General features: G+C 47.2%; 1 protein-coding gene across 1 annotated transcript; it reads left to right on the top strand.

The window, feature by feature from the left end:
- Window positions 1-17,339: 17,339 nt before the first annotated feature.
- On the top strand, window positions 17,340-19,234 carry SOWAHD (sosondowah ankyrin repeat domain family member D). Its single transcript, XM_059910696.1, has one exon. It carries the CDS (start codon window positions 17,434-17,436, stop codon window positions 18,616-18,618), a length of 1,185 nt encoding a protein of 394 aa, XP_059766679.1. The 5' UTR covers window positions 17,340-17,433; the 3' UTR covers window positions 18,619-19,234.
- The last annotated feature ends 5,887 nt before the right edge of the window (window positions 19,235-25,121 follow it).

Consider the following 25,121-nt stretch of genomic DNA (forward strand, 5'->3'; position numbering starts at 1 on the left):
TGCAGGGGGCATGGGTTTGATCCCTGGTTGGCGAACTACGATCCTGCACGCAGCGTGGCGTGGCCAAAAAAAAAAAAAGAAAAGAAAGATACCACAAACCCAGGCAGGGGATTCTCTTCCCTCACTTATCTCATGTAAGAGACAGATACGGTCTCACAGAGGAGCCGTCATGAAACTTAGGGTTCAGATGGCAGAGGTGAGTGTGCCTCTAATTTAAAGTCTCCAAGATCAGAGTTTTCTCCCCTATCAGGCTCCTGCATGTCTGAGATCTCCACCATTAGAGCCAATCCTTCAGGTTAAGGCATTGAAGCCCCCTATCACGAGGCAAATATTTCAGAGCATAGGCTTTTGGCTGAACATCTGCCCCTTGAGCCAGACTGCCTGGGTTTGAATCCCAGCTCCACCACATGCTAGCTGTGCAAACTTGGGCAAGTCACTTAACCTCTTAACTTCTCTGTGCCTTAGTTTCCTCATCTGTAAAATGGGGGTGATAATGGAACCTGCTCACAAGGTTAGTTTGAGGATTCAATGAGCTAATACGTGTAAACTTGGAGCAGTGGCTGGCACATAGGAAGTGCTCACCAGATGTTAACTGTTATCATTATGATGGGGTCACATTGTAAAGGGCTTTGAATGGGAGGCCAAGGAACAATGCAGGCTCAGGTCCTGCCTGGTTCCCAGACTCTCCTCCTCCCCCTCCATGACTGGAGCCACTTTCTGAGGATCAACCAACCCTCTAGCTACACACTCAGCCCAGCCCCAGGCTCTAGCTCAGAAGGATGTCAGCAGTTCCAGCCCAGCATTCTGGGATTCTGCCTGGGGTCATCCTTACTACTGGACCAGCCCTGACTTCAGACCTCAGTTCTGACAACTGGGCAGCCCCCTTACTCCTGAGGCCCAGCCCCACATCCCATCATGCCTCAGTTCTGGTTGCTAAATCCTTGTCTTTTCCCCTGTGATTGCTTTGGGGACCTTTAACCTAGATGAGAAATTGAGATGTAAGTCATATGAGAACCACTCAGGATACTATATGATGAAATGTTGGCTGTGACAGGCAACAAGGATGCTGTGAAGAGGGAAGTGATCAGGATTAGAGCTGCCTGGAGGAAGCAGAGCTGTGATAGGTAGCATCTGTGCTGGCAGAAGGTGGAAGGGAAAAACGAGTCTGGTCACCTGCCTAGACCTTTAGCTTAGGCCCCTAAAGCTCACTTTACAATCTTGTTCTGGTTCCCAGTGCCTCACTGCCTGTCCTGTCCCACAGCAGTTAACTGGGTCATGTCCTATATCTGGAGAGATGGCAATGCCTATCGAAACTGAGGACAGCAGTGGCATCTCTGGATCGGAGGATGTCACAGCGATGCCCTTTGTTGATGGATAGTCATTGGAGAACTACTGAGGGATCCCTCGAAATAAAAATGAGTCTGGATCTTCCAAGCCAGCATCATTATCATTTGAAGCCGACAGCCTCAGGTTCAACTTGGGGTGAACCAAGTCTTTCCCACAATCCTTTGGGAACCATTTGCAGGCAACTCACCCCCTCCTCTGGCTCGGCACTGACCACTCTTGCTCTCACAGGGACAGATCATGGGCATGGATAGTGGACAGGATTTGTCTATACCAGTGCTTCTCAAACTATCTGTGGCGAAAGATAGGTTATTTGGTTTTTTAATTTCCAATCTGTCGTGAACAGATACTATTGTAAAAGTTTTAAAAAAATGAATCATGCACTTGGATGCTGCAGCAGTATCAAAGTTGCGTAAACGTTTCCAAGCTCTCAATGTCCTTTCTTATCTTGTTGGACTGGCATCTGTCCACAGACCACACCATTCTCGGCCTCTCTGGACGGCATCTGCTCAACGAGGAGATGCTGGCAGATGGACGTGGGCTCCCCAAGAAAGGCTGGCTCCGGGAGATTCTGACCAAAGCAATGACGGGAGGGAGGCCAGACGGGTAGAAGACCTGCCACTTGCTAGCAGCCCCTGGTGACCTTGGACAAGTTACCTAACCTCTCTGAGCCTTAGTTTCTGCATCTGTAAAATGAAGATAATGTCTAACAGTACCCTTCTCGTGAGGCTGTTGTGAGAGTTAAATGAGATATAATACCTGGAAAGCAGTTGGCACAGTGCCTGGCACGCTGCTCACTCTTACTGTGTACTTACTGAAACAGTACTGTCTATGAGGCTGTCGGACTAGAGGCTACACTGGGTATTGGTTAAGAGCCCAGGTTTGGGAGTCATTCCATTTTTGGCTTGGAGTGCCAGCACGGCCATCTACTCCATTTTGTCACCTGAAAAATGGACACACCACTTGGAGCTCCCTCACAGGGTCGGGAGGAGGATTCAGTGCTCGGCTCTGGGTCTTGCACACAGTAAGTGCCCGATGACTGGTGGTTAGATTCCAGTTTTGCCAGTATCCTCCTTCTAAGCCTGACGCCTACTCTGCCATAGACCGCGCAGAGGGAAACGTGCCCCTAGCTGGGAGAATAAGGTCAGCAGTCTTCCCTCCTTCTGGTGTCGGAAACCAGAAACTCTGTGTCACTGAACGAGCCAGAATCTTTTGGTTGTAATAGAGGGAGCGTGGGCACTGGAGCCAAACAGACCTGTTTGAATACTGGCTCCATCACGTATCAGCTGTGTATCCTTGAATTAGTTTCTTCACCTGTTGGGACCTCGGTTGTCTCATTTGTAAAATGGAACAAATGCAATAAACCAGTTGTCTCTACAGTGAGGAGTACAAGATGATTCATTGAGGTGTGGGAAGAAAATATTACAACTTTTATTTAAAGTTATTTTGTAACAAAAGGATAAAAGGGCTTCCCTGGTGGCACAGTGGTTGAGAATCTGCCTGCTAATGCAGGGGACACGGGTTCGAGCCCTGGTCTGGGAAGATCCCACATGCCGCGGAGCAACTAGGCCCGTGAGCCACAATTACTGAGCCTGCGCGCCTGGAGCCTGTGCTCCGCAACAAGAGAGGCCGCGATAGTGAGAGGCCCGCGCACCACAATGAAGAGTGGCCCCCGCTTGCCGCAACTAGAGAAAGCCCTCACAGAAACGAAGACCCAACACAGCCAAAAATAAATAAATAAATAAATTAACTAATTAAAAAAAAAAAGAATAAAATAAATTAAACTGTAATGTACCCAAGACACGCGGTGACACTGGCACCCTCATTTGGTCTATTTGTAACATGGCAGCTGATGGGTATCCTGAAGGAGGAATGGGAATTTCACAACACAGAAGTGTTTGATGGTGGCGTCCACACTCTTTCGTTTTATTTTTCAGCCTATTGAAAAGTTTTGCAATGTCTGTGTTGGGTTGTGAATTTGCAGATTATATCATCTGGTTTTAACTAAACCAGTCCTCCCCAAATGGAAAAGTGGCTTGAAAAGATTCCGACAAATAAACCACAGCCTGAATGAAGATACTATGAAGAATACAAGTACAAGTGGGCAACAGGAAAATGGCAGAACTGATTCATCTCCCATTCCTAGTATAAGTTTTCCATCAGCCCATTCCAAAATAAAAACAATGAACAAATTGGTTCTGATAAGAAATCAGCAAAAAAAAAAAAGAAAGAAAGAAAGAAAAAGAAAACATCAAGAAAGCTACTTAGGGAATTCCCTGACGGTCCAGTGGTTAGGACTCGGTGCTTTCACTGCCGGGGCCAGGTTCAATCCCTGGTCGGGGAACTGAGATCCTGCAAGCTGTGCGGCACAGCCAAAAAAAAAGAAAAAGAAAAAAAAAAGAAAAAAAAAGGAATGAAAAGAAAAAAAGAAGTTCAACTTGGAAAAAAAGAAAGCTAATTAAAGTATGGTTCACGTCCACTTTGTTAATAAACTCACTTTAAGTGTGTACTTTGCCTTGATATATTAGCTAATAATGATATGAAGCTATAATGATTAGCAAGATCTTTAAAATCTAAGCATCTGGGCTTCCCTGGTGGCACAGTGGTTAAAAATCCGCCTGCCAGTGCAGGAGACACGGGTTCGAGCCCTGGTCCGGGAAGATCCCACATGCCGTGGAGCAACTAAGCCCATGCGCCACAACTACTGAACCTGTGTGCCACAACTACTGAGCCTGCGCTCTAGAGCCTGCGAGCCACAACTACTGAGCCCACATGCCACAACTACTGAAGCCCGCATGCCTAGAGCCCGCGCACCACAACAAAGAGTAGACCCGCTCACCGCAACTAGAGAAAGCCGTGCACAGCAACAAAGACCCAATGCAGCCAAAAATAAATAAATAAATAATAATTTTTAAAAAAAATCTAAGCATCCATTTAACTGATCAATGGCGGTAGACATTAAGATGGTGATTACTTTTTGTGGAAGTTTTGAAACATGTCTGGAAATTCTCCTTTTGAGGGGAGGGGTCTGTGTTTCCTTCACTTGAATCTGAGTGACCAACATAGTATGGTGGAAGTGATGCTAGATCATAGACCACATAGAGAGGCCATTTATACGTGTTCTGGCCAGCAGGTCCAGCTGAAATTCCAGCCAACAGCCATCATAAAATGATGGACATGAGGAAAGACGTCTCCAGAAGATTTCAGCCTCCAGGTGTCCAGACACCCCCAGCCATCATGTCTTCCCAGACAATCCCCAGAGGTCATGGAGCAGAGACAAGCCATCCCCATGTGCCCTGTCTGAATTCTTGACCTACAGAATCCATGAGCATAAAAAATGGTCATTTTTCACTACCACCTACATTTTGGGGTGAATCATTACACAGCAATAAGAACTAAAGGGGTAATGAAAGGGAGGGGGCACAAAGGAGACTTCTGGGTGCTATGATATTCTTTTTTTTTTTTTTGGCCGCGCCACCCGTCTTGCAGGATCTTAGTTCCCCGACCAGAGACTGAACCTGGGCCACGGCAGTGAAAAGGCCAAGTCTTAACCACTGAACCGCCCGGGAATTCCCGATATTCTATCTCTTGACCTGGCTGCTGGTTATACAAGTGTGTTCAGTTTGTAAAAATTTGTCAAGCTGTACACTTGTGATTTGTGCACTTTCTATACGTATGTCATAGTTTCTTTAAGTTTACATGAAAAAACTGGGCATCCAGGACATAAAAATAAATCTCTACTATTTTTTTTATCAATGTTTAACATCAAGTGATTTTCAATATAGTACTTTATTAAATCTCACTAAACGTAAAGATACATGCTTAGAAGCTTTGTTTGAAGTTTCATACTAAATAAAGTAAAAAAGAAAGTTCACAGATCCCTTTAGGGAAACACTTGTTTTTCCCATCATGGTAAAAATGGGCAAAATAAATCCATGTGAAACAACATGATGACAAACTATAAACTCCAGTCTTTTGTCAGCAAATACTGTTGGAAGGCATCTAGAAAACACTGCTGAATATTTGGACAAACAGTATTAGAATAAATGATAGCGTTTGGGAGGTTTGCTGTACAGCTGGATAAAATCTTTCTAACATTTTCAGCTTTGTATTTGCTAGATTCTGTTTCAGTAATGAAATCCACAGAGAACTACTTTTTTGTGGGCTACTAAAGGAAAGATATAAAGAACAAGATATAGTATGAACAAAAAAAGATTGGTTTAATTTTTTAAAATTTCTATTGGAGTATAGTTGATTTACAATGTTGTGTTAGTTTCTGCTGTACAGCAAAGTGAATCAGTTATACATATACATGTACCCACTCTTTTTATAGATTCTATTTCCATATAGGTCATTACAGAGTATTGAGATGATTTAATCTTTTTTAAATGCCTTACAGAAAAACTGGAAATGCAGTTTTTTACTCTAATGAAGTGCTGTTTTGACAGGAATTTTTTTCAAAAGGTGGGGGTGAATTTCAAGGTTTGTTTACTGAAAAAGTTGGCAACCTTTCACAGCAAAGATATTGACGCCTGAAATGTACAAACTGCTATAGAATTCACCAATATCCTACAGAAACTAGACTTTTGAAATGTTCATAGTATTCTATTTTGTAACAAGGTAGGGAGTGACACTCCCTTTGTCACTTTCCTACCACACAGAGGTTAGCTGGTTATTTTCTGGCAAAGTCCTTAAAAGAGTTTTCAAAGTAAAAGATAGTTTCCTTTCACACAAAGGTACATGTTTCAAATATACTGACCTTTTCTGTGGTGTCCTTTAACAGTCAGTGGCTGTTTTTTTAAAACCATTATAATAAACACACTCAAAATAGCTCTTCAAGGTTAAGTTGATATTTTAACAATGAGTGAGAAAATAACTGCTTTGGATGGAAACTCAGTTCATGGAGAGAACATTTGGAGAACAGATATTTGTGTTTTCATTGTTATGTAATTTTATTGCCAAAAATGATGTAAGTTGCATACCTAGAAAACCTCCCATATCTACACACTTAAAACCTGGGACTGAAAATATCTACCCTGAAAATGTCTTTCAAATGTAGAGTTTTGATGGATTTTGAACACATTTGTTAAAAACACAAAAGTGCAACAAGTGCTGATTGGTTGGCAAGAACAAATGATTGGGGCTTCCCTGGTGGTGCAGTGGTTGAGAATCTGCCCGCCAATGCAGGGGACACGGGTTCGAGCCCTGGTCTGGGAAGATCCCACATGCCACGGAGCAACTAGGCCCGTGAGCCACAACTACTGAGCCTGCGCATCTGGAGCCTGTGCTCCGCAACAAGAGAGGCCGCGATAGTGAGAGGCCTGCGCACCGCGATGAAGAGTGGCCCCCACTTGCCGCAACTAGAGAAAGCCCTCGCACAGAAACGAAGACCCAACACAGCCATAAATAAATAAATAAATAAATAAATAAATAAACAAATAAAAATTTAAAAAAAAAAGAACAAATGATTGGCATCAGGAAAGGTGATTGTTTACCAGCTGAATTTCATCAAAAGCCATTGCATAATTGGTGGGTGGAATAGGAAAAGGAGAATCATGAGGATGTGGTAAACTCAGCCCATGGAATCTGTCTTCCATTGAGAGCTGTGTATCTTTTTCAGACATGTTCCTCATCTATGACAGCCGCTGAAACCAAGTGCTGAAATAAACTAAACTTAGAACCACACCTTTACATAGCTGTATTATAGCATATAATTATAGCTGTATTACTGTACTACCGTATTACTATATTAACCCAAGATTTTTTTTTAATGAAGCATATGCGATCACATTCTCTGTGGGAAAAAATGTATTCATAACATTTTATTTATTTATTTGTGGCTGCATTGGGTCTTTGTTGCTGCGTGCGGGCCTAGTTGCGGCGAGCGGGAGCTGCTCTTCATTGCAGTGCACAGGCTTCTCATTGCGGCGGCTTCTCCTGTTGTGGAGTTCAGGCTGTAGGCACGCGGGCTTCAGCAGTTGTGACTCACGGGCTCCAGAGCGCAGGCTCAGCAGCTGTGGTTCAGGGGCTTAGCCGCTCCGCAGCCCGCGGGATCCTCCCGGACCAGGGCTCGAACCCGTGTCCCCTGCATTGGCAGGCGGACTCCTAACCACTGTGCCACCAGGGAAGCCCTCATAACATTTTAGTGAGAGTCAAAATAGTTTTTTGTACTACAAATATTATAAAAACTTTGAACTGTTTGAAAATACTGTTTATTTCATCCTTGTCTCATCCTTTTAAAATGTCCTTTTTGTGTATGCTTTAGAACGTACATAATGTATTAGTAGAGTAACACATGTACATCATTTTATAAAACACTCAAGTATTGAGAATACTTCTCAAAATATTTTTAGTAGAGGGGTGTGCAATCGAAAAAGTTGGGAGGACTTCCCTGGTGGCTCAGTGGTTAAGAATCCGCCTGCCAATGCAGGGGACACGGGTTCGATCCCTGGTCTGGGAAGATCCCACATGCCGCGGAGCAACTAAGCCCGTGCACCACAACTACTGAGCCTGCGCTCTAGAGCTCGCGAGCCACAACTACTGAGCCCACATACCACAACTACTGAAGCCCGCACGCCTAGAGCCTGTGCTCCGCAACAAGAGAAGCCACTGCAATGAGAAGGCCAGGCACTGCAACGGTGAGTAGCCCCTGCTCGCTGCAACTAGAGAAAGCCTGCACGCAGCAACGAAGACCCAATGCAGCCAGAAATAATAAATTTAAAAAAAAAGTTGGGAGACCACTGCTTGAATAGTGCCTACCTTGTTTTAGGGCATCAACCAGGTCATGAATGCAGTGTGCTCGGCACATAATAAGTCCTCAGTGAGTATTGGCTCTTTGGCTCTTATGATATCCTCTATATGAGCAATGCATTAGAGGCAGTGTGAAATGATGGTGAAAAGCAAGAGCCTTGCAGTCAGGTAAAGTTGGATGCGTTCCCCTGCCACTTACTAGCTGAGAGAATGTGACCAATGAACTTCGCAGGACTTCCCTGGTGGCGCAGTGGTTAAGAATCTGCCTGCCAATGCAGGGGACACGGGTTCGCGCCCTGGTCTGGGAAGATTCCACATACCATGGAGCAACTAAGCCCGTGCGCCACAACTACTAAGCCTGTGCTCTAGAGCCCGCGAGCCACAACTACTGAGCCCGTGTGCCACAACTACTGAAGCCCACGCACCTAGAGCCGGTGCTCCGCAACAAGAGAAGCCACCGAAATGAGACACACACGCACCGCAACCACAGAAAGCCTGCGTGCAGCAACAAAGACCCAATGCAGCCAAAAATAAATAAATAAATAAATAAATTTTAAAAACCTTTCTCCTTCCCACTTCCTTTAAAAAAAAAAAAAAAAAAAGAACTTTGCTGGGCCTCAATTTCTCATTAGTCCCCATCTCTTAGAGTTGTTACAAAGATTAAGAGAGATAATGCACTCTTTTGGTAACAGCTTCATTGAGCTATAATTCACATACCATAAACGTCACCATTTTAAAGTGTACCATTCAGTGGGTTTTAGTATGTTCACAAGGTTGTACAACCACTGCCAATATCTAATCCAGGACACTTTCATTACCCCCAAAAGACACCTGTGCCCATTAGCAGTCACTCTCCTTGCTCCTTTCCCCTCCCCTACGCCCCCCACCTAGCCTAGGCAACCACTAACCTACTTTCTGTCTCTGTGGACTTGCCTCTTCTGGACATTTCATATAAATGGAATCAGACTATATGTAGTCTTTTGTGTCTGGCTTCTTTCACTTAGCACAATGCTTTCAGGGTTCCTCCATGTTATATGTAGCAAGCATTGTGGGAAGCATGCAGTCTTAGCCGGAGGTAACTCCTGGAGGAGACAGTATGTCTCTCACAAAAAGCAAAGCCCTTGCCCTTGACTTGGAATGCACTCTTTGTCCCAGGCCTGAGGAATGTAAAAGAGATTAGCAAAGCTATCTCAAGCCAGGAGACCTCAGGGAACTGAGAGTCCTGGTTGTTCCTTATGGCTGGGGGCTGTGTGTGAGCCTGCTTAAGGGAAGATAATGTTCAAGGATAGTTGTTGTAAACTTGTTGACATCCGCGGTAGTGACTGAACTGAGAAGATAAGCAATTCTATGGGTTTATTGTCTAATAATGAGTTCCTCTTCTGTCTATATAAGATTCAGTAAATTCTAAATAAAGTACCTTGCAACCATCAGTTGTCTTGGTCCTTCTGACCCCATACTCACGGTGCTATTCAGTCCCTTACCCCTCTCCGTGGGGACCTGGAAGACCCCCTGAGGTGGCTGGACCGTCGCAAGTGGCGCCCGAACAGGGACTGATCCCCCTTTTTTCTTTTTTAAAACATGTTGTTGTAAACGCAAACCATGGAGCTCAGTACTGAGACGAACATATCTTTGCAGAACAAATTTTACAAAGCATGGGATAATTGCCAACATAAGAAAACACATAATGGCTAGAGACAAGCCACCCTGAATCCAGTTTTGGGGATTGAGCCAATGTAGTTGACTAAGCAACCCTTTTATAATTTCTGTTGGGTCATTTTCATCTAGGTGCGATTCTTGTATAGCTTGAATTTCTGCATTTAATTTACGTATATCTAAACTAATCTTGCTGTCAGACCATACACTAAGAATATGCATTTTGATTCTTTCCCAATCCCAGTCAGATTCATTGTACTTATGCGCCGTTACACAGATCCAAGAATATTTAGCATGACATTTCAATTTCATTTTAATCTTTAGAGCATTAATTTGATCTCCCAGACTTAAGACCACATCTTTTAATTCATCAAGTTCAGTTTTCAATTGGGAATCCATATGACTTTGAAGAGCCAAAGCCACACTGGTATTTTTAGATAACTGGTTGACAAAATGGGCTTCATTCACGCTTTTGGATAGAGCAATCCCGGCCGTGGCTGCAGTAGCAGATAAAGCAGCCAAAGCTAAAATACTACAAATAAGTAATCCCAAAAATCTCTTAGTACGCTTTAGGGCTTTAGACAATTCAAGCCAAGCTTGTATTCCAGTGTTTTGATACCAAGGCTCATGCAGTTTGACTGGAAGCATAATATACGTAGGTTGTTTCATAACCATAACAGAATAAGAGCCATGAGAGGGCAACATACAGCTACTAAAAATACAATTATGACAAGTAATATTATAACCTCCAGTAAGAAGGGGTACTATATATATGTTTCCCATTAACAAAGCATAGGGTGGACCTACACATGTAATAACTGGTTGATAAGAATAAGATAAAGCTAATTTCCATACTTCCCAGTTCTTATGAAACACCAAACCATTATTGAGGACAGATATAGAAGAAATAAGTATAGAGCCACCCTCAAAACTTAACGTACACCGTATTTGAGAATTAGTCCAAGTAGAATTACAAACCTTAAAACTTGACTGAGGAAAAGCAGTAGGAATAAAAGAAGGCAAACGACCCGGCAAATGCCAGGAAACCACAGTCACTTGATGGCCGACCAATAAGGTGCCTTGCCCTCCTGTAGAACTTTCTACACATAGATAATGTCCAGAATCAGAAGGTTGTAAATTCTTAATAAGTATAGAATGATTAAAAGGATCTTTAGGGTTAACTCGGGTAATACGTTCCTGAATGTTAATTAATTGATGATCTTTATACCAATGCACAAATGTAGATAAATCTTCTCGTTTTACTATCTGCCTACAATATAAAGTAAGAGAAGAACCAGTAAAGCGATATATAACTCTATTATTAGTTGCATATTGTGATTCTACCTTTCCAGTATATAGCACAGTATGTTCAAAAGCTATAGCTTTAATACAGCCTGATTCCAAATTTAGCGGACTTAAACATACAGGAAAATAATTAAACCAATTGGAATAATTCACAGACATATTTGCCATCTTAATATTTCCAATAAAATCTCCAAAAACAGTATCATTATAAAATACAGGGAATTCAGCATTAATCCAGGAAACAGGTTGTAGCAAAGGGGGGTCAGGAACATAAGCCCAGTATAAATCATCAGCTTGAACAGAAGAAGTAGAAAGAACAGCCAACATAGCCAAAAACATTGTCATAGGGGTTAAAGGAGTCCTTTGAGCAGTCACTAATTCCTGAGCTTGAGCCACCAATTTCTTCAATTGACCCCAAGTCGGAGGATCACTTTGTCGAGTCCTTCGTGCTGGACGCCTCCTTTTCCGACCTCTTCTCTTGGGATCCATCGCTGGGGCAGTCTTCACATTCAGCGAGAGGCGCCGCATCCTCCGAATCAGCTGCGGGGTCTTTCTTGCCATCTATCTGTCTAACAAGACGTTCAGGAAGCCACCGAGGGGAGTCAGCACTTCTAGGAAAAACACAAACATGACCTCGACCCCAGATTAAAACTGGATCAGGTCCATTCCATATATTTGTCAGAGGGTCCTTCCACAGCACCTGTGCCGAAGCTCCTTGAGCTGTGGAAGTGGCCATCAGACGTTCAAAAGCTGTGTTACCTGCTCGATCAACTGCCAAAAAATTTAAAATAAACAAGGCATGATTCAATAAGGCATGGGGTGTCTTAGTAAAGCATCATTACTTAATTCCTTTTTATTACTGGATAATATTCCATTGCATGGATATACCACATTTTGTTTATCCACTCATCAGCTGATGGACATTGGGGCTGTTTCTACCTTTTGGCTATTGTGAATAGTGCTGCTATGAAGACTCGTGCATGATAAGGCATGTTTAATGCTCAGCACGGGGCCTGCCAGGCACCTAAGTGCTCAATACCAGTAGGTGGTTGCTCTCATTATTAGGGAGTGCTACATTGGGCGATTTGGGACCCAGGGTGCCTGGATGTCAAAAAGGGTAGATGGAAGTCACCAAGGCCAGCATTCACTTACTGCACAGTGTCACTGAGAGCCGTCCCTGCCCGCCCCACCCAAATGAGTAAGGCAGTGTGGCACAGAGGCATGAGCACAGACCCAGATCCACCACTTTTGAGCTGTGTGATGCCATGCAAGTCACTTAACCTCTCTCAACCTTGTGTGTAAGTTGGATATAAATAGTCTTCTCTACATACCTCACAGGCTTGCTGCCTGAGTCAAAGAGATAAGTTAAAAATATGAAAGCACTTGGAAAACCATAAAGCATTATTATTCCAAACCTTACATATTACAGAAACTAACAGCTCTCGAATAGAGTAAGGAAGCACTTTGTTCTGCTCACCATTCTCCCTCTCTCTCCAGAATGTTCACATTCTCTTCAACATGACACCCTGGCCTTCTCACCACAGCCCCTGATGCTAGTACCTCCTTCCTTGCATCTACTTAAGGGCCAAGGGTGAGCAGCCTGATCCTGGGTAAAAACCTGAATTCACATCAAGAAAAGGCCTGCAGTGTCTCTATTCCCAGGTAGAAATTTGTGCGACCTTTCTGGTTTTCTCAATAGCTAGCTGGTTAGAGCGCCCTCGTGTGTCTCCACGTGGTAATACCTGAGGTCTTTCCTGAGAGGTGACTCTTTCATCGCAGCATCAGTAAAAGGTGTAATGGAAATTTTTTTCTCGTCACACTTCAGGGCCCATGCTTGACATTTGGACTCCAGTTAAGCCATTGCAGCCCGAGTCTTAGGCAGGTTTCCTGCTTGCACTCAGGCCTAAAGATTTCTTCCTGCTCCCTGCCCACGCCTTTCTCCTCAGTCATTTTGAAAAACCCTGGTCTCACCGTTCACAGATGTCAACTTGGTCTTACCACCTTCTATTATTCCAAGGTTACCCAGCTCCTAAAGTAAGATCATACGTTTTTCTAAAAAGGGAAAAAAGTAAATCCAAAATAATAGAAAAGGATGTTTTAAGTGTTTACTAAATATGATTTGTTCTATAGTCTAAGGAGAAGGTATCGAGAATGTTAAACCTTTCACAGGGGTCTCCTCATGGAAAGCCCTGACACTTGGGAAGGGGTAAATGACAATCAGAGACAGTGATGTCTGGCAGTGCGTGCGTGTGCACACGAACACATGTTTACACACTCTCACAGTCACACGCTCTTCTGCTCAGGGAGCTTTCTCTCTCGTGGCTTTCTCTCTCACTGAGAATCATGTGATGATATCAGCTCAGGTCTTTGGAGGAAAGAAAACTTATATTTTATATCTGGAACCTCAAGAATGTTCCCTGCAGGGACTTCCCTGGCAGTCCAGTGGTTAAGACTGCGCACTTCCGTGGCAGGGGGCGTGGGTTCAGTCCCTGGTCGGGGAAGTAAGATCCCACATGCCACGCGGCGTGGCAAAAAAAAAAAAAAAAAAGAATGTTCCCTGCTCCCTCCATCAGCTACCATTATAGAAGCCTGAGGGACTTTACTTCCCATATTCCACACACTCCCCTCATGCCTGCTCTGCATCCATGGATTTTTCTGAATCCATGAGCCCCACTGGCAAACTCCACTGTGAGCCAAAGATACATGTGCTTTTGGCTTCACCCCAGGAGCATGTTCCTGAAAAGTTGCAGGCAAATTAAATTTTTGCAGGTCAGTTATGATTCCCCACCGGTTTCCAATGAGACTTTTGAGCTGCGCTCTCTCCTCCTCAAGATTGATTTTCAACATTTCAGCTTGAAGTTTCTCTGCCTCTTGCCATCCTCCCCGACAGTTAAACCTCATCTGGAAAATGAAGAACCTGACCAAGGAAACATTAAGAACTCTCGAATAGTCCAGGACCTGGTTCGAATAGTCCAGGACCTATAAAAAATACACTAGAGAGGCTGCCATTTGGAAAAGACACCAGGTACCACCATTCAAAATGCAAACCCTCGCTCTACAGCCAACTTTTGGAGAGGCTATTTCCAAGGGCTTGAGGGGTTTTGCCCCACTCCCTTGGAGGGGGAGCAGCTGCCTCAGGGGATGGGCATTTTCAGTTTAGGAGGATCTTTACTACCCCTTCTGCTTTCTGCTCTCTTCACCCCACTCCCATGTATCAGATTCCAGAGACCTGTTGACTGAAGAGAAACACACAACCCAAAAGTTGCAAGTTACGTTTTATACAGCGGACTTAGTGAGGACTATAGCCTAGGAGGCAGCCTCTCAGAGAGCTCTAAGGAACTGTGCCAAAGAAGTAAAGGAGGAGCCAAGATATACGGGAGTTTTTGCAAGAAAAAATAAAAACGCGTTCAAACATCAAAGACTACAGCTAATCACAGAAAGCAGACATCTCAAAGTAGTGATTTTAGCCCCCCCCCTTTTTTTTTGGCCATACCACGCAGCTTGTGGGATCTTAGTTCCCCGACCAGGGATTGAACCCAGAGCCCTCAGCACTGAGAGCATAGAGTCCTAACCACTGGACCACCAGGGAATTCCCTAGCCCTTTTCTCTGTATGGCAAGATGCAAGAGTCTGGGCTCATTGAAATTATTCCTTAGATAAGCATCTTAACTATCTAGGGCCAGTATCCTGTTTTTCTCCATCCTGAGTTCCCCTCAGGGCGCACTGTGGGGTGGTGGGGGACGGTGGCTGCAGCGGCTCCTGGCTTGATGGCAGCTGACATTCATTGTTCACTGGACTAGCAGGCAGCATTCTTTGTTTACTGGAATGGCAGGTGATACTCTTTGTCCACAGACCCTCTCTCCTGAAATGGAGATGGGTGCTGTGGTCCCGGGGAACCATGTATGCAACTGGTGACCTAGACAAAGCACTTGGTAAGTAAAGAGTTGCTAGGGAAGCACCTTGGCTTTGGTCTCTGGCAACAGTTAAGCAAGGGCACGTGCACCCTGGGTCTGTGATGCTGGTCAGGCGACTGCCCTTGCAGTCTTTGAACCGGAACCAGAGATATTATTAGTGCTGATAGCGACGGGAACTGCCTGCTTAGTGGCGAGGAAAATTAATAGTCCAAGCGTTCTCCCATCCTGCATTCTCCATGCTGGCATTTTGATTAAAAGAAATACTGCTGCAGCTGTTTGCATATTCTAGAAGTGTGTGTGCATGTGTGCGGTTTAGTGTTTACAGATTTGGGGTTGCGGAGGGGAGTTTCCAGAGCAACGGAAGTAGCTGCTTGTCAGTCAGGGTTCATTTTGAAAATGAAAGCCTGAAAGCTTGGGGCCCACTCTGGGCCTGGGCCTGGTCTCTGAGGAGCCGGCAAAGGCCAGGAGGTGGCTTTGGTTAGTCAGCTCAGTGAAGCAACCACTTGATCACCTTTTGCCTTTTTCTTTTACGAATTGACCAAGTCTATGAGCTGCTTTTGGTGTCCTGCAGATTCAGTCTGAGGCAGGGATGTGGGAGTGGGCATCGAGATTCTGGCCGAAGACACCTCCCCCAACACGTACACACACAGTTACATTTCCCCAGGCTGCCAAACCAGAACGAGGTAACATATTTCTCACACACCTACTAGGTACACAAGGGCAGTATGACTAGTCATCAAAGAGTTCAGTTTAATTGGCATGTCAGAGTAAAGGGAGAGAAATACAACACAAGGCTGTCTGTTCTGGATGCCGAAGGAGTAATACAAACAGATGGTTGGGGGAGCGAGAGGGATCACTCTGGGCTGGGGTAATCGGAGGAGGCTTACTGGAGAAGGTGGCAACTGAGGCCAACCTTGAAGGACAGGGGGAAGAACTTCACCAAATAGAAGCTATGAGGGAGGACATTCTAGGTAGAGGAGGACAAGTTCAAGATATGCTCAGGTTAGGACAAGTCCATCCGTTTGGCTGGAATTTGGGATTTGTGTGAGTGACTTGCTGCTGATAAGCTTGGTTTGAATGCCAGATCCTCTGTGCCAGAACAAAGGCTATGGTGTCACACAGACTTGCTCTGTTACTTCCTTCGGGGTGACCTTGGGCAAATGGCCTAATCTCTTTGCAAAGTGAGGATAGTAACAATACTTAGCTCTTGAGATCCTTGGGAGGGTGATAGAATGAACATATACAAAGCGTTTAGCAGAGTGGCACATAAAAAATATTCAAAAAATGGATTACAAATGCATAGGCTGCCATGAAGGAAAGCTCCAGGTCTTTAGGGCTGATCCCAAATATTTGAGGGCAAAGGTGGAAAAGCCTCTGATACCTTCCATCACTGTGGGACCCAGTAGAGTGGGCTGGCTTGGCCTGAGTCCCCATTCCCTCCGGCCTAGACTATTGGAACAGTCTCCTGGCTTTCTGCCTCTGCCTCTCCCATAATCATCTTCCTAAAGACCACCTTAATCATGGCTGTATTCCTCTCTGGCTCAAGAACCTTCTATGGCTCCCCACTGCTCATGACTGAACTCCCTAACATGGCAGGGGAGGGGGGAGGCAAGAACTACCATTTATTGAGAGAAGAAAAGAGCAAAGAGGGTGCTAATGTTAGGACTAAAAAGGTAAAATATCCTCCTCTTTTAAAAGCCCTGAAACTCTGAATTCGCGGAAATCAGCAGGTCCCTCAGGGAGAGAGCGGGATGCATCTCTGAAGAGGGTAAGGCGTTGGTGGCCGATGACTCAGATTCACCAGTACCTGCTTCTTCAAGCCAAGATGGGAAAGGTTAAAGAGAAGAGGGCGGAGAGAGGAGTCGGGAGCCTCGGGGAAGCAGGGGAATAGCCCTTCTCAGTTCCCTGGAAGGGCTTCCGCCTAGACACTTTCTCGAATTTCTCTGTAGGAATCCCGGGCAGCTTCGGCGCTGCGGGAAGGGTCAAGGCCACACAAAGGGCAGTGCAAGCCAACCCGAGTCACATGGGGCAGCCAAGCCGCCTCCGTGAATGCAAGGCGCGGGACAAAGGCGGCTCGGGGACAAAGTGCAGGGAGACTCCTGAGGAGATAAGAGGGAAGGGCGAAGGAAGGGGCGGAGAGCGAGCGCCCCGGAGCTCTAAGGACTGCGCTCCCGGAGGCCTTGGCTGGAAGCCGAAGTCAGCCCGCCGCGGAGGGGACTCTCTAGAGCCTCTTCACCCAGCAACTGCGGGGATGCTGAGAACCCGGCTGCTGGGGCAGCTGGGCTGCTCCCGGCGGCGCTCGGGGCCAGCGCGCAGCCCGCCCCCGCGTCCGCCCCACAGTTGCCCACGCCGTGCGGGAGGCGGGGCCGCCCAGCTCACCTGGTCGTTTGGGGCGGGGCGCCCGCGACCCGGGAGAGCGGAGGTGGCGGCGGTACCCGGGGTGCAGGAAAGGGGCTCGCTGCGGGGGCATGGCCGGAGCTCCCACCCCTCCACGCCCCCCCCACCGCCCGTGCTGGGGCCCTCCCTCGGCTCGCTCGCGCTCTCCCTCCCTCTTCTCCCCTCCTTCGCTCCCTCCCTCCGAGCCCAGTTGCTCAAGCCGCTTCCTTCCCCAACGCCAGCGCCAGTTCCTCTCTTGGTGGGGCCCGGGAAGGGCAGCGAACGCTAGACACTGGAACCGCCGTGGCGGCAGGACCATGGCCGAGCCCCGAGGGGCCGCGAAGCCGGCACCCAAGGCCTCCTTCGCACCGACCGAGCTGAGCCTGCGGAGCGCCCCGCAGCCCCGCCCCTTGAGAGTGGACACCGTCAGCCTGGGCAGGTACCGGGGCAACGCCACCGCCTCCCGGGAGCCCCCCTTGCACGGCTCGTTGATGCCCTCGGGAACAGGCTCGGGGCGCCGGCGGGGAGCGCTGCGGGAGCTGCTGGGGCTGCAGGGGGCGGCTCCCGCCGGGTGGCTGTCGGAGGAGCGCCCCGTGGAGCAGTCCCCGGGCGGGCCGAACGGACCGAGCGGTAGCGGGCTGTGCCTGGAGCCCCGGGAGCACGCGTGGATACTGGCGGCAGCTGAGGGCCGCTTTGAGGCGCTGCAGGAGCTGCTGGAGGTCGAGCCGGGGCTGCTCCTGCGGGGCGACCCGATCACGGGCTACACGGTGCTGCACTGGCTGGCCAAGCACGGGCGCCACGAGGAACTCATCCTGGTGCACGACTTCGCCCAGCGCAGGGGGCTGCCGCTCGACGTGAGCGCCCCGGGTAGCGGCGGCCTCACGCCCCTCCACCTGGCGGCCCTGCAGGGCCACGATATGGTCGTCAAGGTGCTGGTGGGCGCCTTGGGGGCAGACCCCACGCGCCGCGACCACAGCGGCCACCGGGCCTGTCACTACCTGCGGCCCGACGCGCCCTGGAGCTTGCGGGAGCTGTCGGGGGCCGAGGACTGGGAGACGGCGGGCGGCAGCGAGCGTAACAACGCCAACAACAACAGCAGCGGCGGCGGCGCCGCGTGTACGCCGAGACGCGCCCCCAGCGCAGTGGGCGCGCCGGTCGTGGAGACAACGGCCAGAGCGGCGGCGGCGCCCGCCAAGGGGAAGGACTCCGTGGGCAGACGGGTGGCGCAAATTCAAGGCCTTTTCCGCCATATGTTCCCCTTCTTCCAGGACCGTTGAAGGAGACGGAGACTGGAGAGCGTGGAGGGACCAAGAGGCTGCGGCCGGGCCTCGATCCCGGGTGGTCCCTGGCGGTCCCGGGTCCCACCGAAGGGGCGGCGCCTCGGACGCAGCTCGGGCCGCAGCCGTGGGCGCTGGTCCTGCAGGGAACAGACCACCTCGGGGTCCGTCTCAGGCACCTGTCTCAGGAGTACAGACACCGGCCAGGAGACGCGGGGACCAGGGCACGCCTAACTGAGGGAGAGCAAAGACCAAGCCTTCCTGGCGCCGAATCCCCAAACTACAGGATTAAGCAGTTAGGAGCAGAAACGTGGTCCTGCTTGGGAGAGGGAAAGTTAGCTTCCAGTAGCCATTTCTGGGCAGGTGGAAGCTCTGGGTTTATTAGGAAACATTTGCTAGAAGAATGAGTTAAGATTGTAAACCACTGATGCAGAGGAAGCGCCTAACTGCAGGCCTGACTCGGCTGTTAACGGGTCACTTTGTGAGGGCGGGCTCAGCCCCTGTCAACCTGCTCCTGAGACAACCAGGCCTTACGCATACGGTTTGGTTTCTAATGTATCACGATTGACTTCTTAAGCATATTAAAGTGGCATATGTTTTCCTTTTGCATTACAAAGCTGTCCTTTGAATGACTTTTTTTTTTTTTTTTTTTCATTAACCACCTCTTCCCTGTGTTTGCAGGAAAGAGGTCACCAACCCACGGCTGCGAGCTAGTGATCCAGAACAGTCTCTGGATCTCATTTTCAGAGCAAGTGGCCAAGATGTGCACCAAAGGAGCTACTTTCCCCTTGGCTCTGAGTAGAGACACACAGTTTACCTGTCTCCTGGGCTCTTTAGCATCTAGGTCTGGCCTCTTGCACAAGTCTCATCCCAGAGGAGTTGTCTGCAGGGAGCAGAGGGGAGGCAAAAGGAAAAAGCCTCCAAATATGTATTTCTAATATTTCCTGGTGAGTCACGTAATTTACCTTGACTTCTGCCCTCCAATGAGACACACCCCCTGGCACTTTTTTCCAAGATAGGGCTTTAATCGTCAGCATTGTGGGTTTCTTTTAATTACATTTAATATATAAGTTGTACTTTGGAAAACTGCTCCCATTCAGAAATAGTATGAATTGAGTAGAATACAGGTGGGTTGATTTGAGCTGAAACGAGGGAGAAGCAGTTGGTGACTGGAAATCCATGCTGCTTTTGAGAACAGCATATTTTCAAAATAGCACTGTATCCCTGGAGGGTTGGGTAGTCCTTGCAATGGACTGCTGTGTCCCCAGCCCTCCCATCCCAGTCCTCTAAGGCCAGGGAGGAACTGAGTCACAACAAAACACAGCCCAGAGACACCACCCTGAGCCCATCCGTCCAGGTTTCCATCTCTGCCTGGCGGGCCTGTTTGCCCCTTCTGTGCTCAAAACGTTCCCACCTGCCCTTAATAACCCATTAGATTCTTCCCATCCATGAAATGATCCAGATCTTTCCTATTGATTCTCAGCCTGTCCCGTGTCTCTAGGAACTATACCGTAAACATATTTACACAGTGTAATGTAGCATTTCCCTTTTCTTCTTCTAAATGAACTTCTTTGGGAATTCCCCCGCCATCCAGTGGTTAGGACTTGGGGCTTTCACTGCAGGGTCCTGAGTTCAATCCCTGGTTGGGAACTAAGATCCCACAAGCTGCGCGGCAGAGCCAAAAAAAGAAAAGAAACAAAAATGAACTTCTTTGATGTTTGCAGTGTGAGGGTGAGCAGCTCCTGGCTTGTGGCATTTGGCATGGGCATCTAGCATAACACTCCTCCACCCCCATGCCCATTTTATAGATGCAAATTGGCTAACTGATGCAGGACTGCGGTTTCTGCTCCACAACCTCTCCCTTGACAGCTGCCAAGGTGGGTTGGGCTTGGTGAAGGCGTCAGGGCAGGGCCTTCCTGCCACATGGCTGAGTCTGCGGACTCCTGGCTTGGAGGGAAGATTGGCATGTGCCTTCGCCCAACATTCAAAGGACACTTTTAACAGTAGTCCCCTCTTCATAGGAAAAGTTTGAACCTAAGCATCTTAACTATTAGCAGATTTGGGGACCTAAGACAAGCATCTGCCCTGCTCTTTCCAAAATGAAAACCAAGTCAGCTGGAAGATTTGAAAGCGGCTTTCTGGAGTTTTTCCTGTAGTCAGCTATTCTTCCCCACAGATTTTTCTCATCATGTGATATTGCCTAGCCTACCTCCTCCATGTAAAATTGAGGTTTGGCTGCAGGGGACAAACCCCCATGCTGAAAACTCTCCATGCCTAACATCAAGCCATTGGCATTTCTGGTATGCTTTTCGAGGCAAGACTGGTATGCTCACCCCAAGAGAAAGAACAAATTCCCTGAGAAACTTCTTTCCAGGGGAGCAAAACAGAGTTAAGCAGATGATGCAAATCTGCATTCTAGTGGGACAGGCAGACAAGAAAAGGAGGCAGAAGCAGGGCTGGGACAGGTAAGCATGGGGGTTGGAGTAGGGGGTGCTGCAAAGAGGGCGGGGCCTAACCCAGGCCAAAGGTGCAGGAAAGGCTTTCCGGGGAGGAAGAGTACACCTGATCTGAGGCTGGAGGGGTGAGTGGGAGTCGCTCAGTGGAGACGGGGGAGCAGCCTCCTGGCAGGGCCACTGAAGTATGCACGGATGCACATAGCAAGTACCAGGAGATGCGAGTCAGCCGGTTTGGAAGGAAGGTGGGAGCTGGGGAGTAACTAACGGCAACTCTGGAGAAGTGGATGGGGGTCCAGATCACTAAGGGTCTCATAGGTCATGCTAAAAGAGGAATACAGATTTTAACCTAGAGGTAGCTGGGAGCCATAGAAGGTTTCTAAGCAGGGGAGTAACATGATGAGATTTTAGAAAAATCACTCTTCCAGTCACGTGGAGGATAGAGCCAAGTGGGGGAAAATGCATCATACAAGCAAAGCGTTTCAGGAGAAACGCTTCAAGGAAAGCCGTGCTTCTGCTGGGAAGTTCAAAGACCCCTGTGGAAGGCAGTGGCCTTCAAACTTGTTTTTTTCTTCTCTCTTTTGCTCAAATGGAGCTTACCTCAGAGCCCCAGGTGTAAAACTAAGTGCGGAGCCGCTCAGGTGAAGCTGGGTTGGGACCTCTCCTCCCCATCCCGTGCCCCTGTCTTTGACAGGCCGGCGGGGGTCGCACAGTGGCCCCGGGAGCAAAATTGCCAAAACTGCTGGCGTGGTGAAAAGTGCTCAGCCTAACCTGGGTTCCAAAACCTGCTACTGATTAGTGACCTTGAGCAAATCACTCACCTCTCTGAGCTGCAGTTTCCTCATCAGTAAAATGGGAACAATACAAGCTCCCTTGCAAGGTCGTTCTGATGATTCGAGAAAATACATATGCAACGCCTAGCAACGCTGCAGGACACATAGGAAATAGAAAATAACAGAATGTATTTATTAACAAATTTATTAAAAAATAAATTCTTGTTTGGAAAAATTGAAAGGTACTCAGCAGGCTCTTGTGGTGAAACTACTTTATCTGCTAGGGTAGTCCAGGAGGGATCTTGTGGTTACCTGAATTATCCCACCTCTAAAATGTGTCCACATTGATTGCAAATTATTTTCCCTCTGTACCAGATGAGTGGCTGCTCCTCAAAGGAGATATTGGTTCCTCTGCTGATGTTCTTCACAACCTACACACTTTTACTTTAGACAAAATCGAAACAAGCCAACTTACCTTGTTCTCATCCCACAGAAGAAGTAAAAGCAGTAACTTAGTAAGTAATTGCCCACCAACTATTAAATAGGTTAGATATTATTTCCAGATAAAGTCATAAACTGGAGTCAGGGCTAAACCTGAAATCTCTGAAGAGAATAAAAGCACACAAGTCGACTCGTCTCTTGACCCTGTTATCTATAGAAATGCCCCCTCCCATCCCAGCCAACATACCCTGCATTCCACACCCAGCCTCCCTGTTTTCCCTCTTTCCCGTTCATTTTAATGAAGGGAAGGAGCATGCCTGTCTCCTTTCAAGATGTAACTCATGCTCTCAAGCCCGCCTCCTCCCACAGCCTAATTCCATCAGTTGTCCCTCTCCTGTATCTTGGAGCTCACCCTCAGTTTAGTTCAGTGCAATAAACGTTTGTTGAGCACCTACTAGGAGCCAGGCTCTTTGGGTGACAAACACTTCCCAGCCAAGCTTTTCCACAGGGATGTCTCCTCCCTTAACATCTCCATTTCCTCAGCTCTTAATCACTCCTATGCATTCTGGTTTCTGCCTCTATCATCCCAGCACAATTGCTTCCACAAAGGTCTCCCATGATGACCTCCGGTCTGGCAAATGCAAGTCCTTACCTTTGTTCACTTCTTGGCAGCACTGGCCAATGTGGGCTACTTCCTCCTCCTTGAAACTCTCTTCTCTAGTCTTCCATGACCTCCTCTGGCTTTAGTTGCTGGCACTTACCAGGTTGAAGTCCTGGAAAGTTCACTCTACATTCGCTCCCTAAGTCATTTCATCCCTTCCCCACTCACCCCTGCCCCCAACTCTGCTCCAGCCACACAGTCCTTGCTGTTCCTCAAAAGAGCCTTGTTCTCCTGAACTCTGGGATTCCTACATGCTGTTCCCTGTCCAGAAACACTCTTCCCTCTATTCCTTGCCCCCTTTCACCTGGCCTACTCCCACTCATCCTTCAAATGTCAGTTTAAATGTCACCTCCTTGGGGAAGTCTTCTCTGACCCTCAGGCTAGGTTAGAACTGCACCTTTTCTAATCCTTATCACACTTGAGAAGTTATTCATGCAGTTATTAGATTAATATCTCCCCTGCCCCACTAGACGTAAATTCCATGAGGGCAGGAACCAAGTCTGTCTTATTCACCACGTTATCCCTAGTTCCTGGTAGATGGAAGGCGCTCAGTAAATTGGCAATGGAATCACAGATTTGACCTCAAAAGCACAAGAAACAAAAGAAGAAATAGATAAATTGGACTTCATCAAAATTAAAAACCTTGGGGCCTGAAAGGAAACTACTAAAAAAGTAAAAAGACAACCCACAAAATGGGAGAAAATATTTGCAAACATATATCTCATAAGGGTCTAGTATCCAGAATATATAAAGAACTCCTACAACTCAACAGCAAAAGTATAAAAAACCTGATTTAAAAACAAGCAAAGGACTTGAATAGACACTTCTCAGAAGATATGCAAATAGCCAACAAGCACAGGAAAAGGTGCTCAACACCATTAGTTGTTAGGGAAATGCGAGTCAAACCCAGAATGAGATACCACTTCACACCCACTAGGATGACTATCATCAAAAAGTCAGATGATAACAAGCATTGGTGAGGATATAGAGAAATTGGAACACTCATATTCTGCTGGTAGGAATGTAAAATGATACAGTCACTTTGGAAACTAGTCTGGCAGTTCCTCAAAAGTTAAACACAGAGTTACCATACGTAATATTGTGATTTATAATAAAAAACATATATTTGGTCTTCAACCCCATTCCTGGCACAGAGCTCCTAAAGCCCTTGGAATTTCCTATGATAAGAGTGATAAAGGTGTCTCTTGTATGTTAATAAGGTGACTTTGGGGAAAGCCCTTAGGTATAACCTAAGGTTAGGAACTGGTTGCCAGGGGAACCAAAGGTGAGAGGAGAGGGGTGGAACTTTCAGTATACCCCCCCTCCACCCTCTTCGAGGAGAGAGGGGCTGGAGGTTGAATCAGTCATTGGCCAGTGTTTTAATCAGTCATGCCTATGTAATGAAGCTTCCATCAAAACCCAAAGGACAGGGCTCAGGGTCCAGAGCTTCCAGGTTGGTAAACACATGGAGATTTGGGGAGTGTGGCACCTTCAGAGAGGGCATGGAAGCTCTTAACCCTTTCTTCATACCTTGCCCTATGCATCTCTTCCATCTGGCTCTTCCTGGATTACATCATTTTATAATAAACTGGTGATCTAGTAAGTAGGATGTTTCTCTGAGTTCTGTGAGCCACTCTAGCAAATGAATTGAAGCCAAGGAGGGGGTCTTAGGATCCTCTGATTTACAGCCAGTCGGTCAGAAGTATGGGTAACAACCTGGACTTGCAACTGGCATGTGAAACCCGGGGGGTGTGGTAGTTGGAACCTCCGATCTGTAGCCCATCAGTCAGAAGCACAGGTGACAGCCTGGGCTTGCGACAAGCATCTGAAGGGGGAGGGGGCGAGGGACAGTCTTGTGGGACTGAACCCTGAACCTTTGGAACCTGATGCTGTCTACGTGTAGTGTCAGAATTGAGTTGAATTGTAGGACACTCAGCTGGTGTTGGAAAATTGCTCCTTGTTAGTATGAGGGAACTTCCCCCCACTGGAATTGGTACCAGAACCTATTTACCATATGACTGAGCCATTCCACTCCTAAGGTATCTAGGTATTTACCCAAGAGAAATGAAAACATAAGCTTATATGTGAATGTTCATAGCAGTGTTACTCATAATAACCAAAAGATGGAAAACAACCCCATTGTCTATCAACAGAGGAATAGATAAACAAAATGTG

The sequence above is a fragment of the Balaenoptera ricei genome, chromosome X (genome assembly GCF_028023285.1).
Source record: "Balaenoptera ricei isolate mBalRic1 chromosome X, mBalRic1.hap2, whole genome shotgun sequence".
NCBI lineage: Eukaryota > Metazoa > Chordata > Mammalia > Artiodactyla > Balaenopteridae > Balaenoptera > Balaenoptera ricei.